This window comes from Mesoplodon densirostris, chromosome 10 (assembly GCF_025265405.1).
Source record: "Mesoplodon densirostris isolate mMesDen1 chromosome 10, mMesDen1 primary haplotype, whole genome shotgun sequence".
NCBI classification, from domain to species: Eukaryota; Metazoa; Chordata; class Mammalia; order Artiodactyla; family Ziphiidae; genus Mesoplodon; species Mesoplodon densirostris.
In genome coordinates, this window is record NC_082670.1 from 12,660,963 (window position 1) to 12,677,942 (window position 16,980).

At 36.7% G+C, this 16,980-nt stretch overlaps 1 protein-coding gene across 3 annotated transcripts in view; it reads right to left on the reverse strand.

Moving 5' to 3' along the window:
• The window catches only part of DTNBP1 (dystrobrevin binding protein 1), a 124,781-nt gene that overhangs the window by 88,913 nt on the left and 18,888 nt on the right, over positions 1-16,980 (reverse strand). For all 3 annotated transcript variants that reach the window (XR_009533581.1, XR_009533580.1, XM_060110541.1), the window contains exons 4-5: positions 13,964-14,024; positions 2,753-2,885 (exon numbers count right to left, since the gene is read on the reverse strand). Coding sequence is in view for 1 of the 3 variants with exons in the window: in XM_060110541.1 (XP_059966524.1) it covers positions 2,753-2,885; positions 13,964-14,024 (194 nt within the window). In the remaining 2 variants the exon portion in view is untranslated. The remainder of the gene's footprint in view (positions 1-2,752; positions 2,886-13,963; positions 14,025-16,980) is intronic.

Consider the following 16,980-nt stretch of genomic DNA (forward strand, 5'->3'; position numbering starts at 1 on the left):
TGAATAAACATTTTTCCAAGGAAGTCATACAGATGGCCAACAGATACATGAAGAGATGCTCAACACTGCTAATCATCAGGAAAATGAGTATCAAACCACAATATCACCTCACACCTGTCGGAATAGCTATTACCAAAAAGACAGTTAATGAGTGTTGGCGACGATGTGGAAAAAAGGGAGCCTTCGTGCACTGTTGATGGGAATGTAAGTTGGTGCAGCCACTACGGAAAACAGTATGGATTCCTCAAAAAATTAAAAAGAGAACTACCATATGATCCAGCAATTCTACTCCTTGGTATTTATCTGAAGACAATGAAAACACCAGTTAGGAAAGATACATACACCCCCATGTTCACTGCAACTTTAGTAAAAATAGCCCAGATATGGAAGCAACCTAAGTGTCCATCAATTGGTGAATGGAAAAAGATGATATATAGATAAACACAATGGAGTATTACTCAACCATAAAAAATAATGAAATCTTGCTATTTGCAACAACATGGATAGACCTGGGGGGGGTATTATGTTACGTGAAATAAGTCAGACAGAAAAATACCATATGATTTCACCTACATATGGAATCTAAAAAACAAAACAAATAAACAAAACAGAAAAAGACTCACAGATAAAGAGAACAAACTGGTGGTTGTCAGAGGGGAGGGCAGTGGGGTAGCTGGATGAAATAAGTGAAGGGAATTAAGAGGTACAAATGTCCAGTTATAAAATAAGTTAGTCATGGGGATGTAATGCACAGCAAAAGGAATAAGTCAATAATATTATAATAAGTGTATTGTGGCAGATGGTTACTACACTTACAATGGTGATCAATTCATAATGTATATAAATGTTGAATCACTATGCTGTACACCTGAAACTAATATTATGTGTCAACTACACTTCAATGAAAAAAAAAAGAATCAAATTATTTGGAAGTGACCGTCTAGAATAGTACTTCAGAGAATCCTTTAGCTTTAATTTGCCTTTAGTGGTCAATGTTCTCAGATTAGTAAAGAGAGAAAATTCAAGTGAGCATTTGGGAAGCCTGCCCCATTCAAGAAGCCAAAATGCAGTTTCTAAAGAAGACGGTATTATGTCACTAAGTATCATTTTTTCAGGATATTAGAATCCTAATTGAGAATGAAAATACAGTATACTCTACCTTAAGAAAAACTTATATATACTGCATGTCCTAAGCAGAATTAACTATGAAAATAATTAGAATTGTGGCAAAATGCCTTTAATCAGAAGAGTGGTATCAAACAAATAACATTTATAAACAGAATTTACTCTCAGCTGGAAAGAAAAGGGGGGATGGTATCAGAGGTGAATATCTCTGCAAAGAAATACATAACCAATGAAAAGCAAGCGACTCAGAGAGATACAGGAAGAGAAGCTAAAAAGAAAGTGGCTAAACGGAATATTCCAAATATCTTGGAGGCTTTTTCCATCAGTTAGTTATCAAAGCCTTGAGAAGAATCATTCCTATACTTGCAAGAGGGAAATAATGCAGAGGGCCTTCCTCCTAAGACCCGGAATCTCTTTTCCACACCCTGCCTTCAGAAATAACAGAAGACTAAGGCCAGGGTTTCAAGAATGCAGTTCATGAGGCCTATTGACAGCTGCCACCCTAACTGCCTCATCCCTCGCTGAGTACATCATCATCGTGACTGGCATCCTGGATTCACACTTTATTAACTGTGTGAACCTGAGCTAGTCACAACCTCACCAAGGCTAACTTTCCTTAGCTGTAAAGTGGGATAATAAAAGCTACTTCTGCAGGGATCTTGTGAGGATTGAAAATGTTTGTAAAGCACCTAACAATCTCTGACATATAGTGGGTGCTATAAACATTAGCTATTGTTATCAGCAATAGCATTCCAAATACCATTCGTATCTATTTTATTCACACGCACACATTTTATGATTTGCTAATTACTTGTTTTGTAAATCAGCTTTGTTTTGCTTTTAAAGAGGCAGTACTGAAAAACAGAAGAGATGGTGGGGTATCCTTACCTCCTTACCTATTAAGACTGGGTCAGGTTATCAGCTCAAGAAATTCAACTCCTATGTAGATAACCCCTACCTCTTACTTCACTAAGATCTTAAGCTTGGTTAGAAAATAATAAGCCACAATATTATCCTAAGATGTGGCAACTGTCAAGCATAAAAGTTAATTTTCTGAAATATAAACTCAAGAAATAAATATCAGCATAATTCATCCCAATGAAAACAACAAAAAAATATAAACTTCCACAAGGTATAAATTTAGCCAAACAGGTACCCTAATTTAATGAGGGTTTGATCTCTCATCAGTTTAAAGAGGAAAAAAAAGCATATTTCAAGACATGAAGCTCTGAGCAGACCTAATTTTAAAAGCAACAACTTCCAGAGTATATATCCTTTAGTCATAACAAAGCCACCCTAATCCTTTTTATTTCCTACATTTACACTTTTAAACAGAGACCTAAAGTCACAAAGACCACCCTGAGTCGCTTTAAAGAATCAACAAAATTATGTTTTCTGAGCAGAAATGAGGCAGAAAAAGTTAGTGGTATATTTTAGAAATCACTTCTACACTTTAAATCATCGTTTTCTGTCAAATCATCAGTTAATCAGAATATGAAATTAATTAGAACTATTTCCCCCCACATCCTGTTAAGCAATAATTTAATGTAGTCTTAGAAAGCTTTGGAATTACACCAAATTATTTTCATTCCTAGAAGTAATGTCCAGAGGCAAACACGGAACTCACTCAGACTTGCCGTCAGGGATTCTAAATCTGCCTTCAGGCCTGGAAGCTGCCGAAGCTGCTGCTGTAGCTCTATCAGGCTCGCCTGCTTCTTCTCCCAGTGCGCGGAGAGCACCACCACCTCGCTGTCAACCAGCTGCAACACGGAAGAGGCGGGGTAAAGTCAAACCAGACTGCAGGCAGAGAGATTACAGCCAGCATGATGAGAGTCAGCCCACGTTACCTTCAAAAACCCTCCTACTGAGTACAGACAACAGGATACTCTAAAGAGACTGGAGCTGTTTTCTTTCTAAGAACCACCTTAACATCAAGTGCAGAAAACCTCAAATTACAGCTTTTATCAGTGCATCTTAACCCAGGAAAGAGAAAGGTCAGCAGTGACCTTAGAAGTCACTTCTAACTATACCCTATTTTTAAGTAAACCATGTACTTGAAAATTCAAATCTAGAAAAAATAAAACAAAAAACAACCAAAAAGAAAACAAACAAAAACAAACCCAAAACATAATGAATGGGTAATTATTTGTTTTACAAAAGGAATTCTTTTAAAAGAAAAGTTCCCTAATGCATTTAGAATATATTATGATTCAATTTCCATTTAAACAGGAACACTCACTGCATAAAGTAAGATAAATGGTACTTGTATACGGAGGAATTACTGAGGCAATTGATCAATTCCAGAAAAAGGAGAAAAGGATTTATACTAACAAAGAAGACATTTGGAGGTGAAAGGTTCCCAACAGCAGGGTGGTGAGAGGCCAGACTAGCCTAAAATAATTCTAACTTGTTTTCCTGAAGACTCTAAAGACAATGACTGCAGTTTCTCCCAGTCAATTTTGTTTTGGTTTTAACATGGTGAGAGAGGAAAGGACCTAGAATAAGACTTAGAAGGAGCATGGAGAGGTTATCTTTTGAAAACATCACCAATAATAAGAACTGTGAAAGATGCCCATATTTTGTACAATAAAGACTTCAAAACTCATTATATAACAGAAGAAAGTGTATTTGAATTTTATATGTAAAATCAGAGTTCACAGTTAACTTATATTAAAAAAGGGACAATTTACGCATCCCAAGATTAAGATTATTTAAGAGCTGAAACATGAATACAACTGATTTTTACTGAATCTCACTAGAGAAAGAACTTTTAGAGGTATAAAAAATATCAAAATAAGATACAAAATTATTTGCATGTGGCGCTAGATCATTTTAGCTTCCACATTTTACTATCCTAGGAATTCACAACATTGAAATAAAAAAATTAAGCTACAATAAAGAGGTTAGAAAGCTGCCCTGTTTCCTCACATTATCCCCACTTCGCGCACACCTCCCCACTGTTAGTCAGCCCACATTAGAGGGGTAACCACGTCATCTCACATACAAGCGTCAGCTGAGCTGGGGAGGTGACACCAAGCGCTACTCCAAGTGCATGTCTCATTAATTCTGTATACTTAAAACTGTCCGTGCCAACCGGTTTTGTAAAGATCCTGAAGAGGAGTTTAAAAGATACTGAACGTTGCTAACAGACACAGCTGTGACGCAACAGTAAGGAAACTGGGCTTGAAACGAGGATCCGTGCCCATAGGGTTCATCTGTAATATCCAACAAGTTTCTACTGACCGCCCACTCTTTGCCCGGCACTGTTTCAGGCACTGGCGATACCATGGTGAACAAAACAGAAAAAAAGATCCCTGCACTCTTGGTGCTTTAGTCTGGTGTAGGTCTCACAAATTTTCTTTTTTTTTTTTTCTTTTTGCGGTATGCGGGCCTCTCACTGTTGTGGCCTCTCCCGTTGCGGAGCACAGGCTCTGGATGCGCAGGCCCAGCGGCCATGGCTCACGGGCCCAGCCGCTCCGCGGCATATGGGATCCTCCCAGACCGGGGCACGAACCCGTATCCCCTGCATCGGCAGGCGGACTCTCAACCACTGCGCCACCAGGGAGGCCCCTCACAAATTTTCTTAACTGCAGTTTTTAAATTCTAAAAAAGAAAAAATAATTCCTGTATCCCAGGGCTAAACTGATGATAAGAAAGATATTTTTCCTGGTACATGGCATATCTTTTAAAAAGTTTGTTAAATCTTAATTACTCTGGTTAATTATGTTAAAAATTTGAAAAATCTAGAATAAACAATTTTTAGATATGAACCATTTCTTACTGAAAAGTAAAGTGAAACATAAGTATTAAAACTTAAGTATAGCTCATCTTCCACAAAATTGAAAATTATATTCTGTATATAGAATATAAGAAGCGTGCACAGAAAGAATATATCAGAATACATTAAAATACTATTTTAATTTAAAAGAATGGGATGTTGAACGGATTCTCAGAAATCATTATCAATATAATAATACTAAAACATTTCGAGCATTTCTATGTGCCAGGCCCTGTGCTAAGCAATTTACATATATTATCTCATTTAACTACACAGCAACCTTGTAAACAGAGCAATATTACTACTTCCATTTTACAGAAGAAGAAACCAAGGCACAATGAAGCTGAGTCACTTTCCCAAGGGCCACAGAAGACCTAGATTCAATCCCAGGGAATTTGACACTTAAGCCCATGCCCTTAATTGATATTCTAGGGATTGTGTATAAGGGGACATAAAAGGAAGAAGTGAAAAGTTAGCAGAAGAAAAGGTTCTGAAAAACTGTACTTCAACTTTACTTAGTAAGAAATGAGCTATCTCCAGAAGGCCAATTTTTCTCCTCCAAGTAAACAATTCTGAATAAATCCAGATTTAACACCAGGAAATCAAGTTTAAGTAGCCAGACAAACCCATAGCTTGGGTTTGTTGCCCAAATTACAAGTCATTCCAAAATTCCTTCTGGTGGACACTGAAGTTAGGAGAACAAAGGAAAAGCAGGGATACAAGTAAATGGGTAACATTAGGAGCTTACTTTGTATAAAACAGTTCTGTGTTTTGGGGTACGTTATTTCATGCGATTTTCAAACAACTTCGGTAAGCAGTGTAAGTGGTGGTATACCATTTTATATGTGAGGAAACTAAAAATAGAGAGACTCCGTTTATCTGCTCAAGGTCAAAATGTATTACTGCAGAAAGTAGGCATTCCCACACCCAGTTCAGTTCACTTCCCACCACAGGCAGAAGAGATCCAACCTGGAACACAAAGTGAAGCATGCCTAATTTAAGCAGCTTATGCACCAAATTGTTAAAACATGAATCTTAAGAGTTCAATTTGAGGGCTTCCTTGGTGGCGCAGTGGTTGAGAGTCTGCCTGCCGATGCAGGGGTTGCGGGTTTGTGCCCCGGTCCAGGAAGATCCCACATGCCGTGGAGCGGCTGGGCCCGTGAGCCATGGCCACTGAGCCTGCACGTCTGGAGCCTGTGCTCCACAACTGGAGAGGCCACAGCAGTGAGAGGCCCGCGTACCGCAAAAAAAAAAAAAAAAAAAGAGTTCAATTTGAAGGCAAGCAAATATTTCACAGTAATAAAAAGTATAAGCAAATACTGGAAGTCTAACTTAAAAAGGTACCCTCAGAATCTAACCCCTAAGTCACTATCAATTATGTACTCATTTATATATTGCTAAGGGAGGAAAAAAAATTTAAAAACTTGTTAAAAAAGAAAAGAAAAAAAAACTTGTGGAAAAAGTCTAGACAACAAAGTTACCATTGACCAAATGTTTTCTAAGATATTGCTTTGAATTTTAAGACTATATAGTAAGAATTAGCTTTAAAGTAATTGAGTATAAAATAATTTGTCAAAGAAGACTGAATTGTCCTTAGGTATATTTGCCCTGGCAGGTTGATGTTCTTTGGTTAAAGGCCACTAAAGACACATGAGCATGGCCTGACAAAACAAACACATGATAAAACACTTTGCATGTTAAAGATATACATTTTAAATATTTACATATGTCTCAACAATACGTCAGAGAGCTTTAAAATAAATTTCCATCTTTAAAGCTGAGAACTGTATTTCTGGAAATCAACAGAGGCACTTTTGATCAGATATGGGTCTAAAAATAACCAAATACTCGACTATGAAAAAATGTAGCATTCAGCGACAGATCTTACAGGAAATTCCTTCTCCTATATATTTTATTATGAAACACTTCTTAAAATTAAAAGAATAATAATTTTTGTTAAAGCTCCTCTGCAGGACTTCCCTGTGGAGCAGCAGTTAAGAATCTTCGTGTCAATACAGGGGACACGGGTTTGAGCCCTGTTCCGGGAAGATCCCATATGCCATGGAGCAAGCCACAACTACTGAGCCCACGAGCCACAACTATTGAAGTCCGCACGCCTAGAGCCTGTGCTCCGCAACAAGAGAAGCCACCGCAATGAGAAGCCCGAGCACCGCAAAGAAGAGTAGCCCCGGGCCTCCCTGGTGGCGCAAGTGGTTGAGAGTCCGCCTGCCGATGCAGGGGATACGGGTTCGTGCCCCGGTCTGGGAGGATCCCATATGCCGCGGAGCGGCTGGGCCCGTGAGCCATGGCCGCTGAGCCTGCGCATCCGGAGCCTGTGCTCCGCAACGGGGGAGGCCACAACAGTGAGAGGCCCGCATACCGCAAAAAAAATAAAATAAAATAAAAAAAAAATAAAAAAAATAAAAAAAAAAGAAGAGTAGCCCCTGCTCGCTGCAACTAGAGAAAGCCCACGCGCAGCAATGAAGACCCAACGGCAGCTAAAAATTTAAAAAAAAAAAAAAACCTCCTCTACGGGATATGGTCTTCACTGAATATTGTGGGATTCATCCATGCTGATACATATAGGTATAGTAGTTCACTAATTTTTCACTGCTGTATGGTATTTGATTTTATGAATACTAATAATTTACTCTATAGGTGGACTCTGGGACCGTCTAAAGACGCAACAAAACCTGCTATAAACATTCTAGTACAAATCGCCTGTTGCACACGCGCAATTTTCACAAATTAGTTACCGATGTATATAAAGTATTGAGCTCCTCACCCCCTGGGGAGGCTCAACAGGGCTGGAGTAAGTAGACCTCCCCCAGCCTAGCCTCCTCTGACTTCAAGTACTCTCATCTATTTGTTACATAATGAATAGATAATACCATGCCAATATAATCTGCTGAAATGTGAGCCATACCAGCAGCCCCAGGGGAAAGCTTGGGATGCAATGCTACAAAATATCCCTAGGGGCCAAACTGTTGTTTGAAAGGTATGTGGAATTCCAATGTCCACTTCATGGAAGCTCATTTTTCTAATGCGACTGAGCCGATGCATTTACACTCGCTAGTTCTCATCATGTTTCTTCTAAGGGACAGCTGTCATCAGTGAATAATGACTGACTGCAGAGAAAATTCATGGCTTCTTAAATGCTTGATAATCTAACGAGTGTGAATTTGAGGTTTTCATTTGTATTTCCTTGACTACTAATCAATTTTGAACATTTTCACATTTACTGGTCACTCATGTTTTTTCTTCGGTGTAATACCTGGTCATATCTTTTGCTCACTTTTTAATGGGTTACTGTTCTCTTTTTATTGGTTTGTAGAGGTTTTTCATATGTTTTGAACACTAGTCCTCTGTTTTGTGAACTGCTTAACTTTTTCATGGTGTTGTTTGATGAACAGAAGATTAGATAAAAATTATCAACATTTTCATTTATGGTTGGTGCTTATTATGCCTTGTTGAAGAACTCTTTCTCTACCCTGAGGTCTTAGCTTTTCTACTCTTTTCTAAAAGATGTATAATTTTTCCTTTCACATTTAAGTCTGATGGAGCCAAAATCTGAACCACGATCTTCAACTACTTTTATTCAACATTACATTGGAGGTTCTACCCACTGTAAAAAGACCTGAAGAAAGACTGGTAGGTTTTTCTTCTTCCCTTCCATCCACACAAAACAACTCCCACCCCTGAACGCAAATTATTAGAATAAGAGGATTTAGCAAGATGATTGACCATTTGGATCAAAATACTACAAGTCAAATACTGCAGGTTTTGGTAGATATTAGGACAAAGTTAACTTCTATTAGAAACTTGCTAAAACGTTTTACTCTGAATAATTTTACTGAATGTATTTTCTGTATCTGATGATTATATATTTTTCTCTTTTAATTTGTGAACGTGGTCAATGGCATACAAAAGATTTTCTAATGTCAAACCAACTTTATAATCCTGGAATAAATCTGGGGTGTTTAATGCATGGTTGGATTTGGTCTACCATCACAGCCATATATACAGCAGGATGTCTCCCAGGTAGAATGCCTCTTGCTTATCATCCAACATTCACAGAACAAGCACATACACAAACACATACACAAACTTTTGGCTAACAGTTATATAGGAAAACTTTACATTTAAGCTTGATACACATTTTAAAACAATGTCTGAGAATATTCTCAAGTGAAATTTCAAATAACATTGGTAGAATATGAGAATCACAAGACGGTACAAGGAGCCCATCTATAAAGGAGAGGCAAGCCCTGCATACTGAGTGTTGAGAGGTCACGTTACTGCACACGAGGCAGCTGTTTGTCAACGAGTGTATCACAGGTTTGGTAAGCAGAAAGCTATGTTTGAAGCACTTTACTACCTAACAAACTGCTACCATCTATAGACGTTTTGCTGGTTGTATATATATACTATAATATATTCTTAAATATATTTAAGAAAGTTGGCAGAGGGCTTTGGGTGGACATGTAACACATTATGACTTTTCCAATTTAGAATGTGACAAATAGGTTCCTGGATAGAGTGTTTGCACAGAACATCTGATTTCCAGAAATAGGTTACTAAAGTTAAGTGAGAGATAATGCCTCCATTTTGCTTATAATTTTTGTAACTGTATTCATGAATGGGACTGGACTCCAATTTCACCTTCTCATACTTCCCTTGTTGGGGTTCAGTATCAGTTATTCTAGCCTCATGAAACGAGCTGGGCAGTTTCCTCTTTTTTCACTTGCTGCAGGAGTTTGTCTAACATTGAAATGGTAGGCTCTCTGAAAGTTTGATAGAACTCTCCTATGAAACTTTGTGGACCTGGTGCTTTCTTAGGGAAAAGATTAATCACTAATACTGTTTCTTTAGTGGCTATAGGACTATTCAGGATTTGTACTACTTTTAAAATTGGTTTTAGTAAAAATTTCCAGGGTTTTTCCATTTTGTCTAAGTTTTCAAATTTGTCATAGAGTTGTTCACAAGCTCTTATCTTTTCACTCTGCTGTAGCTGTAGTTATATTCTTTAATTTTTAAAATTATTTATCCTTCTTTTCTTGAGCCATATCACTAGACATCTATTTACCAAATTTTATTAGTCTTTTCTAAGAACCTGTGGCTTTGTCTGGCTTCTATTGTACTCTTTATATTCTATTTCATTTACTTTTTTCATCTTTATTATCTCTTTCATTCTTCTTTCATGATTTATTCTATTCTCTAATTCTTAGCTTAGATTAGCTCACTGACTTTCAGTTTAATTTTTCCCCTATAAAATTTCCCTCTAAGTAGTCTTTGGCAAATTATACAATTTATGTGTAGTAATTATTATAATTCAGTTCTATTTAAAAATTTTCAGTATTATTTCCTTTGAACCATAAATTATGCATTATATATTTTTTAATAGTTTTAAAAAAAATAAATTTATTTATTTTTGGCTGTATTGTCTTCGTTGCTGCACGTGGGCTTTCTCTAGTTGTGGGAAGAGGAGGCTACTCTTTGTTGTGGTGCACGGGCTTCTCATTGCGGTGGCTTCTCTTGTGGCAGAGCACAGGCTCTCAGCACATGGGCTTCAGTAATTGTGGCACACGGGCTCAGAGTTGTGGCTCGTGGGCTCTAGGGCGCAGGCTCAGTAGTCATGGTGCACAGGCTTAGTTACTCTGTGGCAAGTGGGATCTTCCCAGACCAGGGCTCGAACCTATGTCGCCTGCATTGGCAGGCTGATTCCCAACCACTACGCCACCAGGGAAGTCCCAATGCATAATATATATTTTTAATTTGCAAACGTATGGAATTTTCAAAATTGTTTTCCTATACTGACTTCCAGCTTCATTTGCACCAGGATCAGAGAATATTCTGTATGACTTGATTTACCTGAAACTTGTTGAGAACTGCTTTGCAGCCCAGTACGTGGTCAATTTTTATGTGTTCCAGGTGTGCTTTAAAGAATCTGTATTCTGTATTTGTTGGGGCAGATTCTGTATTCGCCTATCTGGTCAAGTTTGTAAATCACATTAGTCGCATGTCCTATATCCATACTTATTTTATTTGGGTTTTTTCCCTATCAATTAAGAGGAATGTATTAACATCCCCCCATTTTGATGATAGATTTACCCATTTTTCCTTATAACTTGTCTTTTATATACTGGGACTTACTAGACACACAGGTTTAGACTTTTCCCCCTTAGGGATCTTATAGATTGATCCTTTGTTTCCTATTTAATTCATTCTCATTATTCTAGTTTCCTTCTATGGGTTTGGAAGATAAACACTATTTCTGTTCTTTAGTGGTTACCCTTGAAATTCTGCCCTCCATATTTAACTTTACATCTAAGGTTAATCAATATCTATACCCTCCCCATTAATAATGCAAGGGTTTTTAAAATACTTGAACTCTGATAATCTGCCTTCCAGATTGCATGCTATTCTTATCTAGCATTTTTTTTTTTTTTTTGCAGTACGTGGGCCTCTCACTGTTGTGGCCTCTCCCATTGCGGAGCACAGGCTCCGGACGCACAGGCTCAGCGCCCACGGCTCATGGGCCCAGCCGCTCCGTGGCATGTGGGATCTTCCCGGACCGGGGCACAAACCCATGTCCCCTGCATCGGCAGGCGGACTCTCAACCACTGCGCCACCAGGGAAGCCCTTATCTAGCATTTTTGTTCTATCATTTTAAATTCCACAAACTAGATAACTGATAGAAATACAGAGTCACTGTTTATATTTACCTATGGTTTACCATTTTCTTTGCTCACTATTCCTTCCTATACCTGAGACCTACCTCCCCAAATCATTTATTTTATCCAGAAATACATTTTTAGAAGTTCCTTTATTGGACAACTGTTGATAGAAAACTATTTTTATCTGAAAATGTCTCACTTTGCCCTCATTCTTGACAACAGTTTGAGAAGTCTACTGGAAACTCATTCATTTGTAAGTGATCTATCTTTTCTCTTTAGTTACTTTGAGATCTTCTCTTTGCCTTTGGTGTTCTGTAGTTTCAACATGATATGTCTAGGCATGGATAATTACTTACCTTGCTTGCTTGTAATACTTTTTGGATCTAAGGATTTACACATCTCATTTCTGGAAAATTCTCAGCCATTTACATTTTCCTACATTGTCTTTCCCTCATTCTCTTTCTAGATTATTAGATATATTAAGCTGAGCTATATGAAACTGTAATTTTATAGACCAAAAAGGTCTCATATTGGTAATCTTAGTTGGTTCAACCTATAGAACTTTTATAACCATTTTCTATTAACTCCTCTTTCATAGTTTCCATGTTCATATCTCAGAAATCCTTTCTGGGTAATGTCTGACTTTATCTCCTACTTCAATGTACTCTTTCTTCAGCTATAGATACCTGCTGTTAAGCACATCCTTTGGGTTTTTAATCTCAATGACTTTTAAAAGTCATGTTTTAAAGTCATGTTTCATACTCTCTTATTCCTTACTCATTTTTCATCCATCTTTCACCTCTCTAAAAAGACTTTGTATGTTCCTATTTAATTGTCTGTATACAAGAGCGCAATATCTGAAGTGCCTTACAGGTCTAAATCTTACTCTTTGGTTCTAGTGACTCAAACTTTTGGTAATGTATTTCTTTGTGTGTTTGCTAATCTTTGGCAGCGGGGAGGTGGGTGGTGAGGGGATGAATCTGTGGGAATCTTGAAGGGCCTGGGTTTACAAGTTTCGTCCATGAAGAACTAGTATTTGTTTCTGTTGAGTGTCAAAGACACAGTCACCTGTAGCCCTTTCATTTCTTAAGTTAGTGGTTGGTTCCTTGATCATGCAGTAAGTATAAACTAGAGCCCAACACTCATGTGAGGCCAAGACCATATATACAAATCCAAAATGGAGACTATATTTATTCCAAGTTGCTATGAAGACAAGTTTTCTTGTTGTCTCCTTTTGCCAACAAGTAGCTTTTCTTTTCTTATCTTTTTTCTTTTCTTTCTTTTTTTAAATGTCCTAGATTACCCTTTCATCAAGAGATGTAGTCACTTCAAATATCCAAGAGCTTTATGCAGGAGTCTCAGACTCAGTTCCCCATAGATGAAAATCTCCTATCACCCAAATCTCTGAAGCTTTTGTTTTACTATTTGACCCCAGCTTCCTTGTAATTTTTTTAACCACTCTCATTTCAGTTCCCTGGTGTTTTTGTTTGTTTTCTGCCTTTAGGATTTCCTTTAATTTTTGTACATTTACTGCATTTAAAAAATTAAAAAAAAATCTATCCAGCATTTAGGTGTTTTACACCTAAAGGGCTTTTCAAAGTACTAGTCTGCCTTACTAACAGAAACCTATAACCTTCCTTTTCAGTAATTTCTAAGAGAAACATTAAAGTCTAAATTTTATCATATGTATTACCATGTTCTGTACACATAACTATTACAGTTTCATTAATTAGGTAAATGGTAAAGTCAGTCAGTCTAAATTAATTAAAAGTCAGAATCACAGAAGTGTTTTTAGAAAGAAATAACGTTTGATTGACATCAATAACACAGACTATATTTCATCTTGGCTAAAAAAGCTTTAAGTACATATACCAAATAATTTTAATTACTAGTCTCTTTTATTCATTACACACTCTATAGAGCTAGAAAATAGGTTGTTCTTCTAAGTAATTGAGGTTGACTCCTGAGATCTTTATATTTATTTGCTAATAAGCAAATTAATGATTTTAAGTAGACTGAGCAAAGTTAAACTTTTGCCCCCCAAAAAAGGAATTCTTAAATAGTGAGTAGAAAGAAATGACATAATTTACATAAACTGCAAAGGTTTCAGACTCAAATTCAAAGCATTATACCTGGATGAACCAAATATTTACTTGTAACTCTAGAATAAAAGTTACAAACTCTCTAAGCTAACTAAATTACTTGACTGAGAAATTATGAAAAAGTGATTTAATTAGGGAGTTTCATAATCAACTACTAAATTAAATTTCAGATATCCTGCAAAACTTTTTAACACAACTACAAATTTAATTTATTAAAAACTAGCATTTAAGACTGCAAAAGGATATTTTCCCTGTGAGTATAAGATTAGCCAATTCTTTACCTCGCCAGCACTTGCGCATTCCTGGGCTCTTCTGTGGAGTGCAGCCCACGTATCTTCATACCTAAGAAAAGCAAAGAATAATTCAAAATACAAACCACACATTAAAAAAATCCTACCTATGTATATGTATGGCTGATTCATTTTGCTGTGCAGTAGAAGCTAACGCAACATTGTAAAGCAACTGCACTCCAATAAAAATTAATTAATAAAAAAAATTCTACCTAAAAATGAACCTGTTACACCCTGTGGTGTCAGAAAGGAAAGCTCAAAAAATAATGGAGACACATTGTAAACACACAGAAGTCAACTTCAAGGGGCTTCCAATTGCCAAATCTGGGACAACCTGAGCAACAAAACAAATAATGGTAGAAATGGGTTATAACTCATGGACTAAAACCAACACCCATGAGTTCATAGTGATTTAAATAAACAGTTGAATGGGGCAGTAGGGAAAAATTCTTCCTTACAGTAGAATTCCAATTAATAATGATAGAAAAAATGAGAAAAATATAAAACCACCATTTGGTAAACACAATACTAATTATTTCAGGCAAGAATTCTAATAGATGCTAAAATTAGTGGGTGAGAGTATAAAGAGAAACAGGATATTTTCATAGTCTCTAAGTATCTCCCCACAGGATACTTATTAATTTAAAAGGGGGAAACAGTATTAAAGTGGAGAAACCTGGCAGACACTTCCTTAACCAAGTGGTCAATATTAACATCTGCAGTAAGGAGACATATCAACATCATGTGCCTACTGACACAATGCACTGGAGGACACAACATTATTCTTCTGTTATTCTCGCCATAAAAGCACTAACTTGAATTTAATCATGAGAAAACAGCAGATAAACCCAAAATGAGGGATATTTTGCAAAATAACTAGCCAGAAATAAACCCATGCATATATGGCTCAATTACTTCACAACAAAGGAGTCAAGAATATACAATAGGGAAAGGAGAGTCTCTTCAATAAATGGTGTAGGAAAAACTGGACAGCCACATGCAAAAGAATGAAACTGGACAATTATCTTATACCACACCCCAAAATTAACTCAAAATGGATTAAAGACCTGAATGTAGGACCTGAAACCATAAAACTCCTACGAAAAAACATAGGCAGTAAGCTCCTTGACATCGGTCTTGTGATGATTTTTTGGATCTGATACCAAAAGCAAAGGCAAAAAGAGCAAAAACAAACAAGTAGGACAACATCAATTGAAAAAGCTTCTGCACAGCAAAGGAAACCATCAACAAAATGAAATGGCAACCTACTGAATGCGAGAAAATACTTGCAAATCATACATGTAATAAAGAGTATACCCAAAATACGTAAAGAAATCATACAACTCAATAGCAAAAAACAATCTGATTAAACAACAGGTAGAGGCTCTGAACAGATATTTTTCCAAAGACATACAAATAACCAACAGGTACATGAAAAGTTGCTCACTTCACTAAACATCAAAAAGTGAAAATCAAAACCACAATGAGATACCGCCTCACCCCTGTTAGATGGCTATTCTCAAAAATACAGCAAATAATAAGTGTTGGTGAGGATGTGAAGAAAAGGGAACCTTTGGTGCACTGTTGGTGGGAATGTAAACTGGTGCAGCCACTATGGAGAACAGTATGGAGGTTCCTCAAAAAATTAAAAATAGAACTACCATATGATCCAGCAATCCCACTCCTGGGCACATACCCAGACAAAACTGTAACTTGAAAAGACACATGCACCCAATGTTCACAGCAGCACTACTCACAAGAGCCAGGACATGGGAGCAACCCCTTTGCCATCTGCAACAACATGGATGGACTTGGAGGGCATTATGCTTAGTGAAATAAGTCAGACAGAGAAAGACAAATACTGTATGTTATCACTTATATATGGGATCTAAAAAATACAACAAATGAATGAACATAACAAAATAGAAACAGACTCACAGATGCCCAGAACAAATTAGTGGTTACCAGTGGGGAGAGTGAAGAGGGGGAGGGGCAAGAAAGGGGTAGGGGATTAAGAGGTACAAACTACTATGTATGAAATAAGTAAGCTACAAGGGTATAGCACAGGGAATATAGCCAATAATTTAAAATAACTTTAAATGGAGTATAATCTATAAAAAGTTTGAAGCACTATGTTGTACCCTTGAAATTAATATTGTAAATCAACTATACCTCAACAAAAAAAAATTTAAATAAATAAATAGAAAACAAAACAAAATAAACCTGAGCTCATAGGTACAGAGAACAAACTGGGGGTTACCAAAGGCAGGGGCTGAGGGGTTGGGTGTGGTTGTGTGTGTGTGAGAGAGAAATGGGTGAAGGTGGTCAAAGCTATAAACTTGTAGTTATACATAACATACAGCATGGTGACTATAGTTAATAATACTATATTGTATATTTGAAAGTTCTTAAGAGATTAAAACATAAAAGTCCTCATCACAAGAAAAAAATTTTAAACTATGTGTGATAATGGATGTTAACTAGATTTATTGTGATTATTTTGCAATATATACAAATATTGAGTCATTATGTTGTACACCTAAAACTAATATAATGTCATATGTCAATTATCTCTCAAAAAAAAAGTTCAGGCTTAAGAAAAAAGAAAAAAGATCTCAAATCAACAATCTAACTTCACAACTTAAGGAACTAGAAAAAGAACAAACTGAACCTATAGCTGGCAGTAGGAAGGAGACAACAAAGAGAACTAAGAAAACAATTCCATCTACAATAGCATCAAAAAAATTTTAGGAATTAACCAAGGAGGTGAATACTTGTACAATGAAGACTACAAAATACTGCTGAAAGAAGTTTTTAAAAAGACATAAATAGATGGAAAGATATCCCACGTTCATGGAATAGAAGACTTAATATTGTTAAGATGTTGTCAATAGCACCCAAAGTAATCTACAAATTCAGCGTAATCCCTATCAAAATCCCAATAGCATTCTTTGTAGAAGTAGAAAAAAATCCATCATAAAATTCATATGGAAGGTCAAGGGATCCTG